Source organism: Dermacentor silvarum, chromosome 1 (genome assembly GCF_013339745.2).
Source record: "Dermacentor silvarum isolate Dsil-2018 chromosome 1, BIME_Dsil_1.4, whole genome shotgun sequence".
NCBI lineage: Eukaryota > Metazoa > Arthropoda > Arachnida > Ixodida > Ixodidae > Dermacentor > Dermacentor silvarum.
In genome coordinates this window covers 164,310,945-164,338,544 of record NC_051154.1, presented here as the reverse complement: position 1 = coordinate 164,338,544, position 27,600 = coordinate 164,310,945, and the positions used below count along the sequence as shown (strand labels likewise).

Below are 27,600 nucleotides of genomic sequence, written 5' to 3'. Positions count from 1 at the left end.
ACGACACGCGTCCACATATCCGGTACCTGGTGTGACATTCCCAAGGATGAAAGCTTCAACGAAAACGGGTGCCCGTTACAATTGAGGGCACGTTAGAATCGAGTAAATACGGTAAGCGTTTCTTTTTCGAATTTTCGTGCCGAACCTGCATATAACGAAATCCTCTTTATAACGAAGTTTTTCGGGAATTTGTCAATTTCGTTATATCCAGGTTTAACTGTATATCCAGTCCTGCACTATAAGCGGTTACGTTATAAGTGGTCTATACTGTATAATGGCATGATGTTGGAAAAAAACAGCTTGTTACTGTTACTCCGGCGCCATATCTTGAAAGCGATCTGCGACGTGGAGAAAGTGCGCGCCCGCGCGGTGTTGTACTTTGGAATCAACTGCGTACTGCGCTGCCGCGCACGACCAGCGCAGGCCGTATCTTGAAAGCGATCTGCGTTGGGGGCAGAGTCTAGGCAGTGTACAGTCGACGTCCGATTTCCCGGACGCCCGAAATTCCGGACATGCCTGATTTCCCGGACTCATCTGTGGCACCGTCAAGTTCCCCATAGAGTCAATGTATTAAAAAGTCCGAAATTCCGGACGCTTATAGCCTTCGCCATCCGATTTCCCGGACTTTTTACTGTTAACCGCCGACCGAAAGTCACCACCGACGCCGCCATTTTGGCTGTTTTCATATCCTCGAACCCACCATACTCGCATCGCAGGTGTGGCCAGCAGCACCGCCGCACCGCGCCGCGGCTGCCGTAACCTCGAAACCGCACGTGTCAATCCGTTGCCAGCCGTAGCTTAGCCAAGCCAAACCTCACTGTGTTCGTTCGCGTGTTGTTTTGTCAGCTCTGCCAGCTCTGCGGTCGTGTCTGCGGTTGATCGTTTGCTGCTGCGCGCTATCTTCAGTGATCACGTTTCCCGACCTTCAGCATCCACCGAGTTCCTAGCTGTTTCGATGCTGCGCTTTTCGTCGAGCGGATTCGCCGTTTACAGCGATGGCACCGACTGCTCCTTCGTCTTCGTCCGCGCCTTCGAACGAACTGCCAACCGCGAACTGCCCTCCGTGGACGAACTGCCATCCGCGGACGTTGCCTTCGACGATCTGCGCGCTGCCGGCGTGTCGATTCCAGCCGGGATAACCTTTGAGGGCTTCGCCGACGCTGACAAAGACCTCGAGCTATGTGCGGAGTTGACCGATGACGAAATCATTCGTCAAGTTACGGAGGATTCCGACGACTCCGACACCGAGAACGAAGAGCCAGCTCCTACACAGCCAACGAGCTCGGAGTTGACGCGAGCACTGATGACACTGTCATCGGTGTACAGCGGCAACATGACGTTGACTGAAATTGAGGCAGACATGATCGCGGGCAAGCGGACCGTGCAAAATAAAATAAGCGACTTCTTTGCGCCCAAGTGCTGACCTATGAGGTAGCGCCGGCCACGTCGTATTTTTTTATTTTTTTAACGGCTCTTTTCAGAGCCACCTAAACGATGCATTGGCTGAATAGCAATGATAATCTTGTACTCCGGCCGTGACCCTCTCCGTCAGCGAAAAATACCTACCAAAAAGGTGCGTTTTCACGTGCATTCGTTTTTCCGGACTGCCCGATTTCCCGGACGTTTTCGCGGTCCCTTGAGGGTCCGGGAAATCGGACGTCGACTGTAGGTGCATCAGCGGCTTGTAGTTTGATGCGTGCCAGTGTGTTCTCGGCGATCAGTTTGCGTTCAAGCGATAGACAGCACGAAGGTCACTTCGCTCGCTGCTGCTACGGTGCTGCGCCGCTTGGCCGCTTCTCACTGCCATCACGTGGCCCACCCGCTCACCCGCTCGTCTTGCCCCGCTGGTTGAGCGAGGAGGATGGCTCGCTCGGCCGCGCGTGGCGTGGATGCGCATGGCCGTGAGGTCGATGCGGAAGATTTAAAACAGCCGCGCCGAACGAATGTCACTCCATGGAATACTTCACGCACCGTGGTCGGGTTTTTTTTTTGGTACACTAATATAGTTCGTTATATTCATTGACAGGTGAATTTTACTTTGTTACGAGGTTTCAAATGCATGGTTCTCTATGGAGATTTCAAGGGTAATTTTATTTACTTCGTTATATCCATTACAGTCGAATCTCCATAATTCGAACTCGAAGGGGCCCGAAAATTTGTTAGAATTAAAAGAAGTTCGAATTAAAGGAAGGACGTATTTTTTAAGTATTCGAGCACCATAGCACAATGCACGAACGTTGAGAGTCGTGAAATATCGCGGCGCGCAAGCGCATGGCGAGCGCAACTGCCCACGCCGGCTAACGCTCGGTTCCCGATAACAGCAGAAAACGAAACTTCTGGGAGCGGACAGCGCCGGCATGGCGACGGGCAAGCGCACACAGAGACCGTCGAAGGTGAGGGAGGAGGGCAGCAGGGAAGCGGATTTGGCTTCGGCAACTCCGCCGCTTCAGTGGCAGTGGCTTCGGTGGCTCCCCTCGCCCTCTCTCTCAACTCCCTTGCAGCTCCCTCACCTTCGACTGTCTCCATGTGCGCCTGCCACCGGTACAGCTGCCCTCTCTCTCAACTCCCTCGCAGCACCCTCACCTTCGACTGTCTCCGTGCGCGCCTGCCACCGTGCCGCCGGTACAGCTGGCCCGGTGCAGATTAGCCCGCTCCCTGAAGTTTCGTTTTCTGGCATTATCGGGAAGCGAGCGTTTGCCGGCATGGGCAGTTTCGTTGGCCGGACTGGGCCTTTGCCGCTGCATTAAGGGGTCTCGCCTATGCTTTTGCTCTATGGCGGTGTCGGAGCAATGCCGGTCGGAGGCACCGCCGCGTTATTTGGCGCGCTGCTGAAAGCATTGTCGGTCCGTTGTATGTTCGAATTAACCGTACCAAATGCTTTAGCATTCGAATTACCGAGCGTTTTCGCCCATTGAAATACACATAACTTTGACGGGACCACAGCGTCAGTTCGAATAAACTGTCAGTTCGAATTAAGCGTGTTCGAATTAACGAGATTAGACTGTATCTCGTTATATCCCGTTACGTTATAATGAGGTTTGAGTGTAATAGCAGCAGAGTTCATCAAAATAGACAAGAAGCTTACCTTGTCACAAATGTGCTCATATATAAGGCCATCAGATCCTACTTTAAGCACCGAAAAACCATCCGTCCACCTAGAAGCCGAAATAAAACAGTTAACCAGGTATTTTCTTACATGGCTATTTAGGCACATATGCTATTGTAGCAGGCTTTGGAGACAAACATTACACTTAATACCTTCTTAGCAAACATCACAAGTAAATAGGGGAACAGTCTCCAAAACTAAGACAAACGAAAATAAGGGACATTTCCTCACCCTACTTGTAAATGAAAGTACTGGTGAAAGCCGGGCTAACAATGTGTTTGTTTTCTTTAACACTGCATGATATTCAGTGCTACGGGCAGCCTGCCTTCGCTGCAATAGAGACGTGGCCCAGACAGCAGCACTGGCATCTGTGCCCAATCACCACAATGCGATTGGCTTTTGTCTCTTCTTTTGCAAACGGAAGTTTTGCATGGCTGCTGCGTTGTGCATCAGTAATGCTGCATGAATGTATTGCCAGCTGCTGCTTGCCATAATACCCGTGCACAGACACCAGCACTTTCAGAGTCTGCGTTGCCTGTGCTACAAACCCAATACAAACTGTGAAGCGCATAAGTTGGGCAATAGCTCAGTGGTTATCGTGTGTGGCTCCCAATTACATATTGTTGCAGTGGCTTTCAATCACCAGTAGCAGTGGCGGGCAGGTTTTTTTATTTGATATATGTTCGAGGCACCTACATGCGGTGGTGCCAGGAAAATACAATATTTTCCCGCTTATAGCCCACGTCCTCGTATAACCCACACCCCCATAAATCATTATGGAAAAGTCGGTGTGTATTACAGAAATAACTGCACACAACAACGCTGAAATCTTTATAAAAACAGCCTCGCAGACGTACGAATATTTCATGATGTTTCTTTGGCCAGCAGTTTTATTGCCCACCTCTTCAGCAATGCTAATAATCTTCTGCTATGCTGTAAAGGACAGCCATCGAGCGCAGCTCTCATGATGACGTAATAGTTCAGCGGAAATCCGCTAGGTGGAGATAAGTAATTAAAGGAAAACTGAGACATCCACCCAAATGTAGCAATTTGCTACAATGGAAACCCAACCGGGTTCCTCGAAAGAAAGCCTCGCAGTTAAGGAAAAATTCGTCCTGGTCCGGGACTCGAACCCGGGACCACCGCCTTTCCGGGGCAGCCGCTCTACCATCTGAGCTAACCAGGCGGCTAGCAGATGGCAGGGCGAAGTCGAATTTGTCGACAACTCGAAGCAAAGGCAAGTGTATGACGTAATAGTTCAGCGGAAATCCGTTAGGTGGAGATAAGTAATTAAGGAACCCGGTTGGGTTTCCATTGTAGCAAATTGCTACATTTGGGTGGATGTCTCAGTTTTCCTTTAATTACTTATCTCCACCTAGTGGATTTCCGCTGAACTGTTACATCATACACTTGCCTTTGCTTCGAGTTGTCGATAAATTCGACTTCGCCCTGCCATCTGCTAGCCGCCTGGTTAGCTCAGATAGTAGAGCGGCTGCCCCGGAAAGGCGGTGGTCCCGGGTTCGAGTCCCGGACCAGGACGAATTTTTCCTCAACTGCGAGCCTTTCTTTCGAGGAACCCGGTTGGGTTTCCATTGTAGCAAATTGCTACATTTGGGTGGATGTCTCAGTTTTCCTTTAAGCTCTCATGATCCAAGTTCTGGTTCGCCGACGCCGCATGCACTATTTGCCAACTGCTAACCCAACGAAAACACAAAAGGCAGTCAGAAAGAGGAGAAGAATGGGTGACCATGAAAGAGGGGAGAGGGAGCTTCAACACGCAGGGGCGGAGTTCCGTAGGAGATAACGAAACTTTAAATGGCAGATAACTTTGCCTTGAGGTGTGGCTTCATGGCAGCACTGCGCATGCTGCTGTGAAGCCACATTTCAAGGTGAACTTTGCGGATAGTAGGGAATATGCAAAATTCTGTAAGCAGACTTTCCTGCACACTTAGTTTGACCTAACCCTGATGGCAGACCCTGGGTTAGAGCCGTAATTAAGGTGTCAATATGAGGCGTAGCAGTTTGGGCGAGTTGGTATGTCATGACTTTTAAGCTTGTAGCACAGCTACAATTGACTTTACTTTTTTCAAATTTTTGCAGCAGGTTATACACACAGAAATATGGTATGCAGCCACAGGCACATGTTTACGAACATCGCTGAGAGCTCTGTTCAAAGTTCCTACAACTGGCTGTCACCAGTAAACAGAAAAATGGTCAGAAATTTGTCTTTCTAGGAGTAACGTCACTGTTTCATAGTAATTGTAATTCTGACAATTCTTTGAGCTGAGAAGCATCAGGATGTGATTTGTTTATTAGCCACGGTGACAAAACATTTCTAGCAACTAGCAAAAAATCTAAACTGTATCTGGTCTTGCCTCGTGCAGCTGATGTCTTGGGAAGTACAATGAGCATTTTTTATCTATTGGTCTCGCACTCCTTGAAATATGTTATACGTCACGAAAGTCTTATTTCGCAGAGAGTTCTAAATTTTTTTAAAATTTAGAATAGGACCCTTGTTCATGTGTCATCTGTATCTGTCCAATCTCTATGATAATTGCATGGAACTGCAGCATGGAACCAGACAAACTAATTAATGCAGAAAGCTAGGCTAGTCAGTAGCTTGAATTGTGTGACATATTTGCAGTGCCAAAGCTGGAACATGGAAAAGTACAGACCAATGTTTGTCCTGCCTATTTCATGTTGTGTTTTGTCTGTAGTGCAGGGGGCTATCCTGTAAGTGTCCACCTAGTGGACATGTCCATTTGGTCCGCTGCTGAAGTGCTGATTGGCTGAAGGCGCCTGTCTCCATCTGACACATACCCCCAGCCCAGCCAATCAGAACTTCAGCAGCAGTCGAAATGGACATGTCCATTAGGTGGACACTATCAGAATAGCCCCCCTGGAAACATGCCTACAAGCCCAAATCAACAAATTTAGAAATATCCACTAGAACTGTGCAAGTCACATGTACTGCAACAGAAACCCTGTTCTATAAGTACTTGGCAGGTTGCCTGAACAACGAATCACTTAGCGAGACACATGCAGCACTCTCCAAAAAGTAGCTGGTTTTATCTGACATACTTGGAACAGCTGTCATGGCAGCGCAGTTGTGCAAACAACTCTCCCTTTGCAGCCCCAGGTTCAAATCCTGGGTGAAGGCTTGTGTGGAAGGGAGTTTACGTTCAGCCTGCCGCTAATTTCATACCCCTTTTTCAACCAGGAAATCTCAACAGCGACTGTGGTAAATATGCAAGACTATCATATGATAGGCTCATGGCACATAATATTTATTGATAGTGATACTGCAATACCGGTATCGGGATTATAGCAGGGTGGGAAAAAGAATTTTGCCAGTTTCACAAAACTGGCAAAATGTAAACATATCTGAAAATACTACTCCAAGATATTTTAATACATGTTGTAGGTTCTTGACACACTCTTACCAAGGTTGATTTACTTGTGTTTTGACCATGCCTCAGAAACTTGAGATTACGCGACCACCAACACTAGACGCACAGGAACACAAGGTGCACCAAGGCACCAACCATCTCGGCTTGGCCTGTGCACTTGCCGCACATGGTGCATAGCCCACATATGGACAGTATTTGCGTAGCCACAGCAAGGGTAGAGGAGGAGACACATGCACTAGGGGGAGAGGGAAAATAGGCGTGTGTCTCCTGCCCCCCCCCCCCCCTTTCTAGCGCGTGCTTGATCACAGTTACCGTGTGTTCACCCCCTCCCCACTAGCCTCGCGCTGAAGGAATTGTCAGCCCTCGTGTTTCCCCGAGCACTCCGAACTGCCGCACACCCCACGGCCTCCGCAAGTTCTTTACCAACGCGAGCGACAAATGGCGCAGCAATGTTTCCTGCATACTGCGTTCCGATGCGTACGCTTCAACGGCATTTTTGCCGCTCGAACTTTTCATGCAGGAAGATCCTTGCACATAACTTTTGCCTTGGCCGACATCTTTAGTTTGCTAGATTTACCAGCCATACAGGCTCCAAGTACATGTTTGAAATGGCCAAAAACTTTGTTAAAATGAAACTGTGTTATGAAGTTGAATCACAAAGCGAAAGCGAAACCTTTCAACTGCCCGCATCTATGTCAAGGGTAATGTCAACGAGTTCTTTCTAAACATCGAATAGAACTGGACAAGTAGCATTTTCATTAGTCTAAATAATACAATGCTATTATCTTGTTTATTATGAGAGGTTGAGTACTAGAGAAAGAATTACAATGAGGAGTACCTACGTCATCAGGCTAGTACTGAATGTCCCGGGTGAGTCGCAAATTGTGTCCTGCATTTACCTCAATTCCTCTATTACTAAAACTTTGTTTGCATTATTATTGACACCTTAGACGTTCTCGAGCATTAAGCTATCACTTTAGGTTGACTTAATATTTGCCTTTAGTGCCTCTTTAAAGAAAAAATATTTTCACATTTCCAACCATAATTGCCGTTCAGTCAACTAAGAGCTACAACTAGCAGTAGCATCTGCGGTAGCACTGCCATGGCAAAATTCACAGTGAAATCAGCCTACGAAGACAACAGAGATGCTCTGGATACCTTATGTTGCAATATTATGATGGCAACTAATTACTATGTATAGGCAGGTGCTGAGTTTCATTACAATTTGACTTTTACATTGAAAAAAACTTTATATCGAATATTGACCCCCCACCTCTATGAAGGAAGACGAGAAACGAAATAAGAAAGTGGTAACAAAGCCAACATAACAGCAAATAAACTATGAACTGTCCTTACATAAGTCCTCTGTACCAACACTCAAGCATGCAAATGTACAGGTGCAACACAAGAACCATTTATGAACAAGAGCACTTATACAATTCTAGCAGTTTTAAATCCATAATCCAGTGCTAAAGTCAATTGCTTAAAAAAAAAAAAAAAAAACTTGTTCACTTAAGGTATCTAAACTGTCGGCATTAGAAGCAATCAGTGACCAACAAAGAAATTAATGAGTTGACATTACAGAGAACCAGGCCCCAGGGAATGCCAATCTGTGATTATTTTGGCCCAGTACAATGAAATTTCACCTATGACCCCCCCCCCCCCCTCTAAAAAAAAAAGCAATGAAACTTACCATGAATCTACTACAAATGCATAAATGTTTATGGTGTTTTAAACAGAGCCTTTGGAAAATTGGTCAGCTAAGAAGCCGAAAAAAGTGGGTTCTGAGAGGAAGGTCATCAGCGAAGACAAATTATTAACCTTCATGGCTCTACAAAAGCAGGCCAAAGGTAACACAATCAGTGATTAGTTTCACAGAACATGTACTCACTCAGCCTCCTGAGAAATCATCTTCTGCCACTCCCAAATTCGGAACTTCCAGAACATGAACAGGGCACGCAAGCCTGATACACCCACAATGCGCCAGCGTATACGAACTGTGCTGTCCTCTTTGTGAGTTGTCATCTTGAGAACTTCCAATTGCACATGTGCATACCGCAGGTGACCCAGGATGCGAACCAGTGCCATTTGTTGCACATAGCTTGTAATGCCCCTGCATGGTGAAAGCATTCATGGAATTTCACAACAGCCAAAAGTCAGATAAAGGTTCACTTAACTCAAGAGTCATCAAGAATACCTTCACTGTTTAAAGCCAAACAAGACTTTTTGGAACCTACAATGGATCCTTTTCTCAAACAAAATGCAGCTTATAATTGGCTGAGATGTTCTAATCAACTACTAAATGTGAGTAAATAAATGTAAGGAATGTATTTGCTGACAGCCGTGCTGTTTTCTAGGTAAATGTGGCCTCAGAAAAGCTCAGCTGTCAAGGTATTAACTTTATCTGTAGCCCTATCTTAATGAATGTGCAGCTCATGTTTATATGTGCTCCTACATGGCTCTCTTAAATTGCAAGTTTCCCCACGTGTTACCTCTCTTACAGCCATCACGGAGACTTCTCCATGTTGCCAACGTAAACATTGGTTTGACCTGCACGTGAAGTCCCATAAGCCCTGCAATTGGGGCTGCTAAACTGTGAGCCATCTATAATTTGTGGAAGCTTGCTTCACAACTTGTCATTAAACATGAGCAAACTAAATTATGTAAATTGATTGACAGGTTTGAACATCCCAAAGCAACACAGAGGCTATAAGAGATGCTGCAGTGAAGGTCTACAGCATGGGTTCTCAAAGTGGGTTCCGCAGGCCCCTGCTCGGGGTTCCGCAAGCCACTGATAAATTTTCTGTGGACCCGCGCTCGCCAAGTGGCTAAAACGGCGAACACGAAGTGCGCTTGATCCACAGAACCTCAATTACTTATGCCCGAGTGTCAAAAAGCACACCACAGTGCATAATGGCAACGCGCGAACTGCGCAATAAGTCCGCAAGCAGCTTGTAGCCACCCAATCTCCGAAAACGGGCAGCCATGGGCAGCGCGCCTAAGCTTTCGCACTTGAATCTCGGAGGCCTTAACTTACCACCGTGCGCATTTTTCCCATTTGTAGATAGTGTAGGTGCCGATAGCGTGTGCACTGACGTATACTTCGGAGGAATAAAAAAATTAATGCGCGCAGCACCACAAATACAAGCCGCAAAAGAGCTAAAATGGCGCTAGTGTCCAAAAACGAAGCGACGCAGTCCTCATCGGTATGGTTCTCAGCGGCAATCATACGCTATACATGACTGACAGCAACGCCGCAACTCTTTGTGCCTAATTGTGCCCTCAAAGCCTTTATTCTTGCGTTAATCGCCGCACGTAACACCACATAGGCGGCTAGCCATGTGCCTTCATAAGTGCGTAATCGCGATCGCGTCGATAACCAGCACAGTTTTGTCCGCAGCAGCGGTTACGGCAAATAGTAGTTTCGTTTTGACTCGGTATGCGCGTCGGCTGCGTGCCTTTCGCAACTGCGTAGTCGCCATCCAGGATCGCGTCGATAGCGACTGCGGTTTCATGCGCACTTGTTGCAGCAAACGGTAGTTCCGTTTCGACTTGGTGCGTGTGTCGGCCGCCTGCCTTCTGAACAGCAAGGTCGCCGTCCATGATCGCGTTGATAACGGCCGCGGTTTTGTCCACAGCGGTTGCAGCAAGCAGTAGTTTTGCTTTGACTCAGTGCAAAGGTGTCGAAGAGGAAGAGCGCCAGCTACATCGCGATGGGCGGGCAATTTGTTGGCGACCAGCTCACTAGCGAAAAAATAATCAGGATGTGCACGCGGTTGTGAAAAGCGTGTCTCAGATGAAGACGCGCGCCACGGCCGTGCTGCGAAGGATGTTGCGAGGCCTTCGCCGCTGCTAGCGCAAATAAGTCATGAGATGACGAGAACTACAGCTTCCACACTGTTCTTCTTCTTTCTAGGGTTTTACGTGCCAAAACCAGTTCTGACTGTGAGGCACGCCGTAGTGGAGGGCTCCAGATTAATTTTGACCACCTGCGGTTCTACAATGTGCACTACAACGCAAGCACGTACACGGTTTTGCATTTCGCCTCCATCGAAACGCCGCGGCCGGGATTCGATCCCGTGACCTCGTGCTCAGCCATGAAACGCCTTTGCTAACTGAGCCACCGCGGCGGGTGCTGCACTGCTCTTGTGCAAAATAGAAACAAGATTTGCTGATTCATTCAGTAAATAAAAGCGAGTTGAAGTAGTAGGCATTCATTTATTGTTTTCTTGATACCTTGGATAATTCGACATTTGGTTAATTAGGACATTTTAATTCGGTTAAATCGAGGCGGGGGGGGTCCTTGGTGCTTCATGGAGCTTAGCAGGGTTCCCTGGAACGAACATGCTTGAGAACCCCTGGTCTATAGATATTCTGACCACCTGCAGCTCCTTAATGTGCACCCAAAGCACAGTACACAAACATTTTCACATTCCACTCCCATTGGAATATGGCCGCCATGGCCAGGAATCGATCCTGCAACCGTATGTTCAGCAGCACAACACCAGAGCCACTGTGTCAGCACAGCAAGTAAATTATGTGAATAGTGTACAGCAAGCCAGCGAGTTGTGGCCTCATGGCAGAGGAACTGTCATGCACCTACGTCGCAGACACAGTACACCCTTTAAGTGCTGTGGACGAGTCTGGCTCATCCACGTGTTTGAACGTTCTTCCTAAGTGCCAGCAACGGGGTGGGCTGGTCTAATCTATTTTGATGTTCTGGCAAGTTCCCTCTTTGGCCCAACATTCATCATCACCATCATCAGCCTATTTTATGTCCACTGCAGGACGAAGGCCTCTCCCTGCGATCTCCAATTACCCCTGTCTTGCGCCAGCGTAGACATTAAAGGCCCAACATTAGGGGGCCTTTAAACTCCGTTCATTAAGTTCGTCCGGTAGAGATATTAAAAATAGTGGCTGCCATGAGCGTGGTTGCCGCCCCACCTATCACAATAGTGCTGCTTTCATTTGATTAAGTCACCAAGCTCCAAGATGATTTGCTTCTGCATGAAAGCATTGACATTGATGGCAGTGTTTACTGTGCTACAGACACATCAAGTGACTCTGATGTTGCCGACTACAACGATAGTTACAACTACACAGGCAATTAAGGAAGTTAGATGGACGGAACCTTCTGCCAGCGTCTAAATTTGTGTATTTTCAGACACAAGTTGTGAATTTACTACCCCCATGTCATACATGTATTTCAAATCTGCAAAAAAATGTGCTATCCAGGTGTGCAATATAAAATAATGTCATTTTCTGAACGCATTTTTTATTTTCAGCTCTCTTGCAAGAGGTGCAGATATTTTTTTTTGTTTGTTTACACTTTTACCAGACATGAAAGAATTACAGTAGCATTATCAGATTCACTGTAAAACTGCAATATGTAGTAATATATGTTTTAAAAAAACAAAATTTTTGGACACGGCATCCTTTCACACTGTCAGAATTTTTTTTTTTAGTTAGAAGGTTGTATGTCCCAAAACTGCGCTGCAGGTTATGAGGGAGCTCATAGAGGAGGACTCCGGATGAATTTTAACCACCACAGGTTTTTTAACATGCACCTCTATCTAAGTACATGAGTGTTTTTGTATTTCACCTTTATTTAAATGTGCCAGCCATGGCTGGGATTCGAACTCGTAGCTTCGTGCTCAGCAGCAGAAACACTGCCAAAAATAATACTGCAACAAGTGATCAGCAAAGAAAAAGAAAAAAAAAAAGACATGGTAAGAAAACATGACACCTATGAAATGGCAGCGAAGCAAGTTTATAAGGCTCTTGGTTTTGCATGGCGACAAAGCCTTGTTTTCTTCAAGTTGCCGTCAAGCAACACAAAGTCCTTTGAGAAAAGGCTGAATTACCAGAAGGGAAGCAAAAAAAGCTACTGCATAAAGGTGGCCAAAATCATGGAAGCAATGTTTTCACTATGCCTATGCTAGCACTATGGTTGTGCCAATACAATAAATTGTGAGCTAAATGCAGAAAAATGAGAAACCTTCCACTTCTGTCTCAATGTTGTTAAAATGTGCATTGTGCGACTTAACTTGTAACAGAGGTAATCAAAACTCACAGCACAACCACATCATGCAATTTCGTACGGCAAATTGTTAACTTAAGCAACTAGTACTTTTAAACAGGTGCAGGTACCAAGCGCCTTTAAATTCCTGATACTGAACTATTCATATGATGAGCCTGGAAGTTAATTATAATGTCCTGCTGAAAAAAAATATCTTGAAACATGCTTTTGTGCACTGCTGTAGACCACCAATTTTTTCTTGCAAGGCATCAACAGATGAGAAAACCTGAAATTTTTCAACTAACAGCTATGTGCATGCAGAGAAGCAAAAGGAAGAGACTGCCAGGCCTCTAACCTTGTGGTGATGCCCCGAATGTTGTTCCTGAAGACAATGTTCCTGTTGTACACGTTGTAGATGTGTGGCTCAGTGAAAAAACGAGGCAAGTGGCGAGCTAGGGCACGTGATATCCGCTTCAGCTGTTCCTCTGTGGCACGACCAGGATCTGGCAGCTGCTCATTACTGCCTGCCCCTTTCAGAGCAACTGATGTGCCCGCAAACTGCAACACCTCTCGTTCATAATCAGATAGTGCCATCTCTGCTGCCACCCGCCGGTCCACATCAAAGCAGTAGACCTGATACGTAGGCAAAGATGAAAAGAAGAAAAACAATAAGGAGAGAGACACTTCTAGAGCAATCTGCCCTGCTACACTTGCAAATCTCACAACAGGGCCACCAACCAGCTCGCAGCAATTCATTTACTTACTTTATTTATTTATTTTATTCATGAATACTGTTGACCCGAGGGTCTTTACAGGGAGGGTAAATAAACACAAAATACATAATACAATACATGAATAAGGCTTTAGCCAAACATTAAATAATAGAAATCAAATAGATTTAAATGTGCAAATAGGAATATAGCGCATAATATAGTACAAGGCAGTTTAGTGAACACAAAACAAATTACATGTGACACCAAAGAAATGGCAAAAGAAAGGGAAAAAAATAAAAACTTGGCCAAGCACTTGGATATTTCAAATTTCCCGTTAAGGGGACACTAAATAAACAAATAAAGCCATTCTTGGCAGACAGATTATCCCAATTTACTCTACCTTCATTGTTTGTTACAGGATTCTGGTTTTATTTTTGCCCATTTTTGCGGGAAGGTACTAAAGCCACGAAGCTGCAGTTTAAAACTACCTCCATTGTTGAAGAGGTTTATCAGCACAAGTTGTTGAATAGAGTGCTGCTGTTCATATTCATTCCTACATAGCTCTAAGCAGGTAACTACTGTAGTTTTGCGTCCGCACCAAGAATGCAAGAAATCTAACAGTAAAGTTGGGCTGCGGGTTATACGTGAATTTCACCTTAAGATCTGGCTTCACGCTGCGCCATGAAGCTACACTTCGTTATCTCCTAGGGAACCCCAGCCCTGCGTGTTGAAGCTCCCTTCTCCCCTCCTTCATGGTCGCCCTTCTCCTTCTCTTTATGGGTCACCATTTTGTGCTTAGTAGTAAGCGAATAGTGCACACAGCACAGGTGAACTAGAATTCAGATCACAATGCATTACACTCAACAGCCATCCTTTTGCAGTGCCGCAGAAGGTGAAGACTACCAGCGTCAATGAAGAGGAGGGAACAGAGCCATTGGCCAAAGATACGACACGGGCAAGTCATGCATTTGCGAATGGAGACTGTTTTTGTAAAGATGTGAGTGTTGTTGTATGCAATTATTTCTGTGGGTTATAAGCGCAGATTTTTTCTTTCTTTCCGGGCTGTTGCAATTGAAGGAGTGGATTATACGAAAAAAAAAAATTTAAATACAGTTTAGGTAGCTTGAATGTCATACAACGTATTACTGCACATAGTACTGTTTCTTGCTTCTCATGAATTGCTCCAGGTAATAAATTCAGCTAATGCAGCTCACATTCAGCAAACAACAAAGCCACACTGCACATGCAAGTACTAATGGTCACTGCATGAGTCGCACTGCCCACATTTTGCGCAATTGCTTCGCAGTATGCACAAGCATTTGGCCAATGTGCGAGATTTCCCCATCAGGAACATCTGAATATGGATGATCACAATGCTTCGGGCACACAAAGGTGATTTGGTTGCGCAGTTTTGCTTTCTTTCACAACATCCAAGGTGCCCAAGAATAATTAATCACTCTGCAATAAAAATCTTAAGCACTGAACAATTCTGTCTACTGCTTTATACCATGTTGAATTGGTCATGTTGCAGCGACAAAAATAGGAGATTAAAATTATGGAGAATGTGGAAATAGACATATTTCTGCTAACTGCAGTGGCAGACATAATTTTCAGAAATGCCAATATATCATTAATGTCTAATTTTCCCTAAATAACTTAATAATTAACAAAACATAAGGGGACATGTTGCAACTGTGGAATTGAAGTGAGCCAGTAGTTCAATCAAGCAAAACCTTTACCGAAAAACTTTGGGCCTAACACCTGTTTTAAGAAATATGAACTCAAAGTGAGCTGTGAAATGCATTCCATTTTACTGCATATTTTAAGAACTTATTTTTTTGAAACTGGTGCGTTTCCAGCAAAATGGTTAATTATGAATAGTAGCAGACTAATTTTGCGATTACAACATGACCCCTAAGGCCATTAATTAAATTATAGTGACAGCTTGCTAATTAATAATAACGTTGGCAATTATCACAGAAATGCTGATGTCCACTGGTGCAGTGAAGCTTGATCAATAAAAATATTTTATACTGGAGGAAAATATGTTCCAGCAAATAGCCCCCCAGTATTTAGAAATTGCAGGCATAGCTTATGAGCAGTAGTAGCACCAAATAGCTTTTGAGGAATGTATCTCTCTGCTCAAAAGGGGTGTAACAATAAGCAGACTTTAATGCTTTTAACTAATAAGGCCGCCTTGTGATGGTGCAATTACCTCTTTCTTGGCTATTGTAAGATGGGCATTTCTGGGTGTCCTGAGTAAATATGCTTTTATCATCGCAGGAGAATAAAAGGAACCGAGGGGCCCGATTTTTATTAATCATATCATAAGAAGCCAACAAACAATGACACCAAGGACAACATAGGGGAAATTACTTGTACTTACTAATTGAATTAAAGAAATGATAAATTAATGAAAATGAATGAAAAAACAACTGGCGGGAGGTGGGGAACGAACCCACATCTTCGCATTACGTGTGCAATGCTCTCACCATTGAGCTACCGCGGCGCCGTTTTCCCATTCACTTTCTGGGGTATTTATGTCTTGCAACTAGAATTAACCCTGGGAGTGTTAGCCACCGCCACCACTTACAAACCTAGGCGGCAGATGTGGAACATCCTTTCTGCCGCAGGCGTCACAAGTACGTAATCTTTTTGGGTGAAGGCAACTGGTCAATAAACCCACATATGCTACCTGAAGGCATCGATGTTCTTGGATTCGAGTCGGACTTATTCCTTCATTAACAAGCCATTTCGTTGTAGAGGCGGTCACTGTAGAAGCACTCGAACTGTAGTAAGCATTTTGGTGGAGCTTACAATCTCCCCCCTTCTAGAGCAACTCCTTTCCACAACACATCCCTTTCATTAGATATTGCTTTATCTAAAATATGCACCTGGGCATATTATTAATTGCTGCCATTACACATATACTTTATGACCTTCTTTATGTGCAAGACAACAGAAAAATGCTGAATACTGATGAACCGCTTTGCACCACTCAAGAATAAGATGGCGAGATCCACTAAGCTGAACAATTTGCGGCGGCAATGGCACGCATTCATGTTCCACAAATGTTGACCTTTCTGTGGTTTTACGTGCCAAAACCAGTTGTGATTATGAGGCACGCCGTAGTGGAGGGCTCCAGATTAATTTTGATCATCCGGGGTTCTTTAACGTGCACTAGCAAGCACATAGGCGTTTTTGTATTTTGCCTCCATCGAAATGCGACCGCCGCGGCCGGGATTCGATCCCGCGACCTCGTCCTCAGCAGCGCAACGCCTTAGCCACTGCCGCTAGTAACCAACAAGAACATGCATAAAATCTAAAAAGAATGACACAATAGATCCTTCTAGTGTTGAAAGCTACACTCACCAGCAGACAGCCACAGACGCTTTGGACTGATCTGACATTTTTGCTGCTGGGGCTAAAACCTGACAGATGGTTGTCATCTTGAGGATTAGTTCTGTTTATGTGCACAAAATTGCGCATGGATGTGTTAAAGAAATGGCTTAGAGAGAGTAGCACGCAGAAGGTTGTAAACACCATAGCTGTAAGCAATCGCTATTTATGCAACTCTTTGAAAGGTTGCTGCCTCATGGAGAAGCAAAAATAAAGAATGAAAGCAACTCTACAGTATCTCTGCTATCTATGTAGCTACGACAAACATAAATTAGCACCTGGAACGAGATGAAGTGGGCAACTTAAACTATAAAAAAATGTTAACTTCGCAGTACTTTGCTGCTCACCTTGTCAACTTTAGAACAAGTAAAACCTCCGAGTGATAAGGCAAACTGCGTGAGCGTCTTGACTCACATATACAAGGGACAAAAGCTGTAATCTCACCTTGTATGGGTAGGCATCCAAATATCCCGACAAGACCGTTGTAGGCACTCTGCAAACTACGCCTGAAGATTTCGTCTCATCATCCCCACTTCGGAGTTCAAAAAATGTGAAAGGGGCCTGTTCCTCCCGGTTGACAAGTTCTGGAGCAATGACGTCATTTGTGACGACCTCAGGCAGAGAATGTGCAGCAGGGAGGCATATACTGGAACTCTGGCATGTGCTCTGGAGGGAAGTGCCTCCTAGGACTTGAGGCAACACAGCAGCATGCCTTGCAAGAACCTGTCCACGAAAGATGCAGGACAGAAGGAAACCTCAGTAACTGTATCAATTTAGCTCCATTACATCCATAAAAAATGGTGCAGCTCAGCACAGAAAAATATTCAGTCTTTTGTTGCAGTATTATTTCATCCATAAAAAATTTCAACCTGCAGAAAGTATTTGTGGAAAAATTCATATATAAATGAACTTAATATCCACACCAAAACGAATAAAACCAATATTTTTTCCCTCTCTGCTCACTTCAATAGAATTCTTAATTCTGTGAGGCCTATGTAAACACTATACTGAAATGTATAAAAACCATATCTGTGAGCAGCCATCTGATGTTGGCCAAGACTACAATATGCCACAGAACACACAGTTCGCCCAGTGCTCTGGCAATTATATTTCTGTAAACTTTTGTTGTTATGTAATTCACAGCAACAGGTCACTGAATACTTGCTGAGACTGAAGTTTTCACAGAACAAAGTTAATGCAGTGGTTTGACCATCAAGTTTTAAGTAATTTTTGCAGCTGTTATTACCACTTGAATGTCCAGTGCAACACTCCTCCCTGCAGCTACTGCAGCATTATGCTTGTGCCATAACCTTCAGCGTTATGCACTCAAACGTATGCTGCAACTATGTGCAGTTGAAAATGTGCCACACAGACCAATAAAGAAGCTCCTATCGCATGTTGTGTTAGAGCAGGGAGGAAGTGCTGCACCAATTGTGCCATTTTATGCCGAACCACCGAACTGCACCAAACCACCGAACTGCACCAACTTACGCCAGAACACGAACTTCGAATGAAATCAGTAAATTTTAAGGGATGTTCGGTCCAGTGACAACCACACAGCCATGTGTTGGCTTGCATTTAGTCATAGAAGCGAAGCTAAAGCAACCCGTTTCAGCATTGGCGTCTTTGGAGTGCGAGTGTGTTTGGCAGCGCATTGTAACTTGGCCGCAGAAAAATGAAAATCCTTTGTGCTATACAATGCATTATGAATGTTTTATATGTCTTGCACATTTGCGTAATATGCGGACCAGCTAAAGGTGCTTTGGACTGACTCGCTTTTTATGGGGCAGTCGGGAAAGAAAAGCTGCACTCTCAGCTGAATGAATAAGTCATACGGTCTGTCGTTAAAAATTTTAGAGCTTGCTTGTATGCCCTATTGGTAAATCTGCGTCAATTAATGGTGAACACCATGCATGTAACGTTAATACATTTCGCACGTGCACCAGGTCCGGTTACTGGGATGGCAGTGCGGCATGCTGACAAACGAGCTGCTTGCTTTCCCGAAACTTCTTGACCAGAAATATCCAATGGCAACTGTAATCGTCACTCAAATTCGCACTCTGGGTACTCTATATTCTGGACAACCACACCATACAAAATCAGACTTTTGCGGCCAAGGATGCAAAGTTTCGGTTTTAGTTTATTGTAGCAGCCGAATGGCAGTCGTAAAGAGTCGGAGAATATGCAAACGACAAAAATGGCATTCGCGGTAAATGATGTTTCCGACATGACTTACGCAGATCGAGTCCTAAGATTGTCAGAAACCCTTGTTTGGAATTCAAAATATCGGTTGTCATTTTTTACTGACTTTATGGGGCAGCCCTAATAATCAAGCTTGTGCAAAATATTGGTCGGCGACACCGATCAGAAAGCCATTTAACAGTTTTTTTCCCGTTAATATTTTCAGAAATGTCAGTCAGTCAGTCAAGAACTTTATTGAGGTCCTGAGGAGTTTTAAGCCGTTGGAGATGCCACACGGGGAGCTCCTCTGTCCGAAACTGTAGGCGACGCCCAAGTCGGGACGGGAACGTGGTGACGCTCCGCCAGTTATTTTTTTCTTTCTTCTAGTGAAGTTATGTGGAATACTGGCAAACATGCAATGACCAACAAAGTAACTTCGCATTTATTCTGTGGTACTGTGCTATGCCAACTGAATGTCACCAAGAATTTTTAAAAATTATAACCAAGGGCATTACGCAAACGGCATTCACTGTATGTTGCTGGGCGTTGTTCATGGTTGTTACAGTCAGTACTTCTTGTTCATTGTGCACAAATACGTCTAATTAGCTAACTTTATAAACTTGCCTAATCAACGAGATGTCAATGAAAAAGTTGTGGAGGATGTTGCAACATGAGTGAAAACTGGATTTAAAGCTACCTAGGATTTGCATTACTCAATATCCTTATCCAATAAGTGAGGTAGTTAATGTTAGCTAACTAAATTTAAATTTTAGTTGCTTGTGCACAACAAAAACAAAAAAGAAAGAAAAAAAATTCACCAGCCCTTCCCCTGTCGAGAAAATGGGGGGTAAGCGAAGCTTGTCATGTGTGTATCTGACCTTCGTCAGGGTAACGTAAAGCTCACGACCATGTCACGGTAATAAAACAAACGTTTATTAAATGTATGCATCGAGGGAACGTACAACACAACGGAAGTAAAAGTTGCACGAAAGGGAAACAAGGGAATGAAAAGTACCACGAAAAGGAACGAAAAGTTGTAGGAAAGGGAAGGGAAAGGAGTAGGTCAAGTACACACACAACCTTTGATTACCCCCATTTTCTCGACAGGGAAAGGGCTGGTGATTTTCTTTCTTTCTCTCTCTTTTCCTCTCTTTATTTTTCTTTCTTTATTTCTTTCTGTAGCTCTCTTTCTTTTTTGTCCCTGGAATGTGCCATTGAGCTTGGACCCTTTCTGCACTATCGCCAGGATTGGCCCACTTTTCAGCGTGACACCACCACCACCACCGACGAAACTTGCGACCTATAAAGCTTCGCTTAAAAGAACTCTTGACTAGCATGAACAAAAGCCTATCAAGATACAATGGGTGCTGTTCGCGTAAATCCCTTGGGGTTTTTGTTTTCTTTTTTTTCCCCCACATTTAGCAGGCACGTCAGGTATGTAGCTTAATAGTGGTTCCCGAGGGACCCATATAGGATTCTTAGTCGGGTGGTGACATTTTTTTGCCTTTAGTGAACTTTCCTCCACCTTGCGGGCTTCCGCAGAACTTATTCGCCATAACCTAATAGTGTTCTGCAAAGTCGCAAGAACAACATCTTTTCTTGATTTGTCTGTATTTCATAACGCATGTTGAGCCGTACCTAGCATGCTCCAAAACGAACAATTCCAGCTCCAAACCTGCTCCAATGTGCTAAATTTGCTACTCCCAGAGCTGCTCCAAAACTCCCTTGGCTGCTTCCATCTCTGGATAGTCATTATTCCCAATTTTTAATGTCGCACAAAGCACATGCCCCTGCTTAGGACCTAAATCATTTGCAGGCAACATGCTTGTAGCATGAGTGATGAATAGTCTACAATGGTTGCTGCCATTTAGAAGCCACTACACACAAATCTACAATAGGTCACTTCAATTTGACCACACTTTTGACCAGAGAGAGAGTGCAGCAACATGACTTTCATCCACAACATGACACTACAATATACACTGATTACACTGCACTTTTAAATTTGGCACCATGCAGTAGCCAGTTTTACCCGAATTGTCAGCTCTCCTGCACTGGGTGGTTTGGATGTGCAAACTGTGTAGCCATTGTGGTGCCTTTTTGTAGAAGACAAATGGCACTGCATGTGTTCATTAGTGGTCTCCAACTTTTTATTGAATGTCGTGCAGGCACAGACTGGCAGCACAGAAAAAATGTTTCTATTGTTCATTGAAAGTAACAAATTACAAGGACCATCCACGAAGTAAGTTCTGATTGTTTTTAAATGAAGCATAAAGAGCAGAAAGAAGCAGTGTTTATATTATCCAAAGGGTGATACATAGTCTATTTTTCAAGATGCGAACCATTCTTTTGCAGGAATTCTTTGAAGGACAGCACTGTTTTGTGAGCAGTGTCATGCTAATGTGCCACCAGTGAGTAAAACCAGGATATTGCAAATTGTTGCCCTGCTAAAAATAGTTTTCGAGAGACAGGAAGGATGGTGCTAGTTGTCAGAGCAACATGCACTAGTTCAGCACTTTAGGAGCAGGCCTCTTTTATGTAAAATGGTTGCCACGGTAGTTTCCTGACAAATGCAAATTTCCTAGCATAATCTGGTTTTTGCACACCAAAAAGTTGATGCCAGTGGAGATCCACTGGTACTTGCACAAAGTATTTGAACCAAACATCATGAGTGACTGAATGATCAGGCGATGGTGCAGGCAGCTCAGAGCAGGCCAATGCAATGTGCACAATAAAGACTACACTGGCCAGACGTCCATCATCACAGCGGGTCTGATGGAAAGTGCGCGGTAAGCAATTAAAAAAAAAGAAAAATTGATGCTTCACAATCTCTGCACCTTTCTCCCAGTTTCCGGATATCAGCCACCTACTGCTGCCTGAGATCATCACAATTTTTGGTGGAGACACTTTTTGTCAGCAATGCTACAGCTCGGGCAGAGTTGAAATCCTGGTTTCAGTCACTGCCAGCAGTTCAGCCTAACACATTCTTTCAAAAGGATGGTTCATGTCCACACAAATAGCCAATGCATCACGCTATCCGACAATATGATAAAAATGCTTTTTCTCATGTTTGTGCCTTATTTAAAGATCAACTGGAACTTACTTTCGAGACAGCCATTGTACACATATAGGTTGTTTTTTCTTTCACCTAAAAAAGTTCCAGCAGGTGCATCCCTGCACGTGTCAAATGGAACATTGTGAAGCATAACATTAATAGCAGTTTGTCAAGTCTGCATTAGATGCACACTGCACTGTCTTCTGGCTCAAAATTTTCTTTCATCTTTCTTGAAGCAGGTTGCCAAAGCATATTTTTGCAAGCAAAACACCAAATGTAATGTTTTTGGAATAGTGTGGCCTTTCCAGGCTGCCATCTTCCTTAAACAAAAACTTTGTTTTAAACTTTGCACTATACATTACCTAAATAAATAATTCTTGTAGAATTTATTCTTCTCTATAAGGATGAAAAGTACACACACGGATGATAAGAAAATGCTGAACTGAGCTTGGTTCTCATGGGTAACGCTGCAAGAAAATTCAGACACTATGGAGCCGTGGCACAGCCAGAAAGAAATCTTGTTTGGAGGGAGCTGTTCAAAATCTAAAGACAACACGTCCTTGCACTGCAACTTTTTTGGCTGGGGAATACGGAAAGAAAGCAATGCGAAGGAAGGAATGCACGTTGGGCACAAGCGAGTGTATACTTTGGGCATCTGATGCCGTGACCGAAGGACCAACTGAATAAAAAGAAAATACAAGGCTTGGTCCACAGAGCATCATGCGCATACTACCCAGCATCGTACACTGGCAAGATGGAAAAAAAAAAGAGGCGCAGTATATGTCTCACCAGATGTGGTGACCTCAACCGTGCTTCGAAGGAGTGGATAATGGAAAAAAACCGAATGAGGAGGCAAGTGAGGAGGGAGGGCATAGGAAGATGGAGGGGGCTGCAGAACCACTCTTGTGTCCAGGTCAGCACGTGGCAGGTGCAGTGTGTGGGCCAGCCATGAGGAGGCCTTTGACTGGGAGCGGCAACACGTTTCCAAACAGTTTGTGCAGCGTGATGGGGTCAGCAACTGTTTGTTTGCTTGTGCAGACTGATGCAGGAGGGGGTATGCTGGAGCCCCAATGCAACAACTGACCAACAGTACACTTGTTATAACCCCTTCAGTCACGGTGTACACGTTTGTGTACGCGACTTACTTTTTCCATATCTGTGCAGTTGTGGCAGGGAATAGACCACAAAAGTTAAGCTTAGGGTAAATTGAACAATCTGCTTACCTCAAGTATCTTCATTTTACTTCTGAAGGAAATCTATCGCTACTGAAGATCACTTTGGAGAAGGCACTACAGCGCTTGACGGGAGGTGTGACATGGGACGTTGCTGTAGCAATTGCGAAATAATTTTTTTTTCTTTCTAGTAATGCTTGCAACCTATAATTAACTTGTGCAAGTAATTCGTGCTAGTGATTCAATTCTTTTTTATAAAGAAAGGTATGATTACTGAGTGCACATTAATTAGATACTTACTCTAATTATGGTGACTCATCATAAAATGCAGAAAGTCATTCTACCGCCTTGACTTGCTCTTAATTGAGTCTGAGCACTTTGGCATAAAATTGTATAAATTTCATACATTTATCGACGGTCGATCATAGTTTGTGACTGAAGGAGAGTAGCAGCTTAGACTGACATATCCCCCATGGTACTATGACATGGCACTTCACAGTGCTCAGGAAATGCTGATAAAATTGCTAAGGGGTGAAAGTTTAATCCTGATAATAAATCTAGTAGAGCTCCCCAAATGTCACATATATATTTCTGGGTCCTCAGTATCAATTCACGAGTTATGAATTGAAAAATCCCACATTTAAATGCAAACTGCTCAATGTTTTTTATGTTCGATATTTTGTGATTTGCACACTGGAAAATATGAAGATTTTCTTAGTTCCAATAACCTTGGCTATGCATTCCACCAAGACAATTTGTTTCTCAAACTGACTTCACCAGCAAGAGTCCTCAATAGAGCTAAAGTGTGGTCCATGGGGACTAGTACTGAGCAAAGGTAGGCACAAACAACCTCACAAGGCTGGACGTCACTTCCGAATGAAATTTGATCTCAATCAACTTCATCCCATGAAATTGAGATGCTGCTTTCAGATCTCACCTCAGCTTTCAGTGGCTGATAGAGACCTCCTGTCAACTTCATTATTCAGGTGTTTTGTGTTACCATTGATGAAATTGAAAACAATGGGTTTAATGCTAAGCTGGACCTTACACCCTTACAATTTCCAGTATATAAAGCAACCTTTGAAGCACTGATCAACAATTTACCTTAGAATGTTACTGATGCATTTGGTCCCTACGTTGTTTGTGCTGACGTCTGTTCTACTGTGTGTGCTGTTTCCCTTATATAGGCGGCGAGGAGGTTAAGTAGGGAGGGAAGGAATCAAGGCTTGTAGCCTCTGGACTGCGAGCGTGTCAAGCGGTAGAAATGACAGAACAAAACCTCGCGCCAGGTTTCTGCCACACCACAGTGTTTATAGCTATGGTTAATGCATGGAATTACCATTTTAGTTTGGTTGCGATGCTCAAGCTACGGTAACTTGCGAAGCGCCACTCACAATGAATTTGCAGGCAGCCAACCAATAATTAATATAAGTACCCCCGATGAGTTCGTTCAATGTAATACACTATTTAAAGAACGCGGCATTATGTACAAGAGTTCTCAAGCGGTAGGCGACTTGTTCCTCCCCGCACGTCGAATGAATCGCACCTTACGTAGGAGACGGTGTCATCCAGCTAGCATGCACACGCAAGCTCACGCGATAGCAGAGGCGACAGATCTGGAACTGCGCAAGGGAATAAAAAAAAGGAAGCACAATAAAAGGGCAAGAATCACCTTCGTGCCTTGGCTAGAGGTTAGGGTTACATAGCAATTGCATGGCGTTGCAGCGCTCAGGGTCAGAAGACCGGTGTGGGACCTGATGTTGCTAGTCTTCACAGTCCCCAACGCACAGTTCAAAGAGCCCTTGAGCGCTCGGAAACACACGGCCATATCACGCAGGAGAGCGCCAGTCAGCAAAAGACTGAAAAGTAGTGACGAAAACTTTTAAATATGCACAGAAAGTATACACATGCCCGACGACTAAGGGCCACAGGAAACTCGCTACTGCTGCTGCCGGTCAATGTCGGCTGGTTGTCCCAAAAATTGGCTAAAGCCGGAAAACTGAACATTTTCTGTGAACATTGTAAATCCCACCGTGAAACGCCAAGAATTAACTGTTGTCAGCAATTATAATAATAAATTATTAAACAAATAAAAGTCCCGGCATGAGTAATTTTTGCAAAATGTCTTAGGGAAGTAAGTTGCTTACTGACTGCCCGCTTGGCGGCGCCGGCTGCATCCGTGTTTCGCGTGAGGACCCATGTGCGCCGGCAATGGCGTGGTATGTTGCGGCACTTTCTCAAATTAGGTTGTTTTCTGGGTTCTCCGCCCATAATGTTTTATCATCACATACGTTTACACCATGCGTGGCCATCGCATGTAACATACAGTGCCGCCACAAAACGTCTACCACTGTCAAGAGGCGAAAAACGTACCCTTTCCACTGGTGGGCACCGCGCAGGAGAAAAGTGAAGGATCAGGAGCACATCCTGCCCGAGAACTACACGTTTCTCCAAGAGGTCGCACAGAAGAAATACCTGCAGCCAGGCGAAAGTCCGCTCAGGGAGGAACCATGGCCTGTGGCGACTTGGACGCCCGAGTCGCGCAGGACCGGAGTGATCGGGCGCAAGATAGGCATCTACCCCATGTGGACAAACACGGGCAAGCGGATAATGACTACGTTGATACAGGTCTTGGACAACCATGTAATTGACTACTTGCCTCCAGAGCAATACGCCAAGACGCGGTTTGGTTTCCGGGCGCAGGGCCTCGGCTGCTTGATAGTGGGTGCTGGCAGTATTGATCCCATGAACTTCAAGGCACCTTACCTGAAGCTCTTTGAAAAGTCTGGAGTAATGCCCAAAAAGAAGCTTACGCGGTTCCTGATCACACCTGATGCGGCCCTTCCGCCTGGGACACCGCTGACGGCAGCCCATTTTCGGGCGGGCGACTACGTGAATGTGTACGGCAAGACGCGGGGCCACGGTTTCCAAGGTGTGATGAAGCGGTGGGGTATGAAAGGCGGCCCGGCCACGCACGGCACGACCAAGTCACACCGGCGATTAGGAGCCATCGGCGGGCCCCGTGGCATCATCCAGAAAGGGAAGCGGATGCCGGGACACATGGGCCAGGAGAGGCGACTGCTCTCTGGACTCCGCATCTGGCGCATTAACACACAGCACAACGTACTTTTTGTGCATGGTCCTGCGGTGCCAGGACATACGATGGCGCTTGTGAATATATACGACTCGAAGCATGGCAAAAAGGGCCATTCAGCCGATGACCCGCCGCCATTCCCTACGTACTTTCCTGACGCCGAGCATCCTTTGCCAGAGGAAATGTACGACAGAGAGCTGCAACCATTTGAAGCACAGTCAGTCACGTTTGAGGATGAGGAAGTGCAAGTTAAAAAGAAAGCCAAGGTCAAGGCCAAAACCAAGGGTCGAAAGTAGTCATGTGCTAGCAGACTGGCATTGCAACATGAGCATAGAACTTGTTTCATTGTAGAATAAACCAATGTTCACATTATCTGAGTCAGCTACTGTTTTATAGAGCCATACATATGCAGACACAGTAGGTATTCAACAGTACCTGTATAAATGTGGAGTGGTTTTGAAGACAGCAGTTTTAGAATCCTGTCATAGCAGCTTTGTCAGGATCGAATGCCAGTGGCTGCATTTCACTGAAGGCGAAATTAAAAAATGCCTGTGTGCTGTGTATTGGGTGCACATTAAAGATCCACTGGTGGTCAAAATTTCCAGAGTCCTCCACTACGGCAGGCCTCATAATCATATTGTGGTTTTGACATCTGAAACTCCATAATTTAATTTCTTGTTTTCATCTTAACAACTCTGTATGCTCTGCTACGTTAAATGTAAGCAATGGTGGCACTTGCACTTTTGGTGTCAAAACAACTCGGTGTAATGGTTGGATTAATTGGGTTTAACATAACAAAGCAACACATTGGCTGTGAGCAACATTGCACTAAAGGGCTTCAGATTAATCTTGAACACCTAGAGCTTTTAATGTGCTCCAAAAGCTCGGGTGCTTGACCACTTTTGAGTTCTGTCTCCATCGAAATTTGACTGCGGCCGCTGGGGATTGAAGCAGCAACCACATGCTCATCTGTAGAGGGCCTTAGCCACCAAGCTGAAGTAATCAGTGTAGAAAAAAAAGCCAAACCAGGCACACCTATTTTCCTAAATGAAAGCAACCATTGTAATGCTATTACAGGCCTTAACTGCATAACTTCTGAAAGGCACCGTTCATTGACATCCCGGCTAACAGTATTGGATGCAGTTATGGGCGTCGGCAGGATTTTGTCTTGGGGGGGCAAACCCGTTGCATCGCGGCGAGGGGGGCAGCAAGTGCTCCTTTTGCACCCCCTGCCGGCGCCCATGGATACAATCGTGCAACCTGCTGCAGTGGCTTAGTTCTATGATGTTGCGCTGATAAGCTCAAGGTCGCACGTTCGATCCCAACCGCGGCATCCATATTTCGATAGGAGCAAACGCAAAAATGTGTAGTTAGATTTAGGTGCACGTTAAATAACCTGATGTGGTCAAAATTCATCCAGTGTTCCCCGCTACACCGTGCCTCATAGTCAG

The 27,600-nt window shown here is 44.9% G+C and overlaps 2 protein-coding genes across 2 annotated transcripts in view; one reads left to right on the top strand and one right to left on the bottom strand.

Annotated features, from left to right (window-relative positions):
• LOC119436349 (uncharacterized) overlaps positions 1-25,012 on the bottom strand; it is a 32,352-nt gene extending 7,340 nt beyond the window's left edge. Inside the window, exons 1-5 of the mRNA XM_037703168.2 lie at positions 24,728-25,012; positions 17,092-17,370; positions 12,891-13,168; positions 8,408-8,629; positions 3,086-3,155 (exon numbers count right to left, since the gene is read on the bottom strand). Of these exons, the coding sequence (XP_037559096.1) occupies positions 3,086-3,155; positions 8,408-8,629; positions 12,891-13,168; positions 17,092-17,370; positions 24,728-24,883 (1,005 nt within the window). The 5' untranslated portion in view covers positions 24,884-25,012. The remainder of the gene's footprint in view (positions 1-3,085; positions 3,156-8,407; positions 8,630-12,890; positions 13,169-17,091; positions 17,371-24,727) is intronic.
• A 216-nt stretch (positions 25,013-25,228) lies between these two features.
• On the top strand, positions 25,229-26,526 carry LOC119436348 (39S ribosomal protein L3, mitochondrial-like). The gene has a single exon (XM_037703167.2). The coding sequence runs from the start codon at positions 25,267-25,269 to the stop codon at positions 26,443-26,445; it is 1,179 nt and encodes a 392-aa protein (XP_037559095.1). The 5' UTR covers positions 25,229-25,266; the 3' UTR covers positions 26,446-26,526.
• The last annotated feature ends 1,074 nt before the right edge of the window (positions 26,527-27,600 follow it).

Bases quoted from the DNA above. Each gene is read 5' to 3' on its own strand.
- LOC119436348 (XM_037703167.2), top strand. From the start codon at position 25,267: ATGGCGTGGTATGTTGCGGCACTTTCTCAAATTAGGTTGTTTTCTGGG.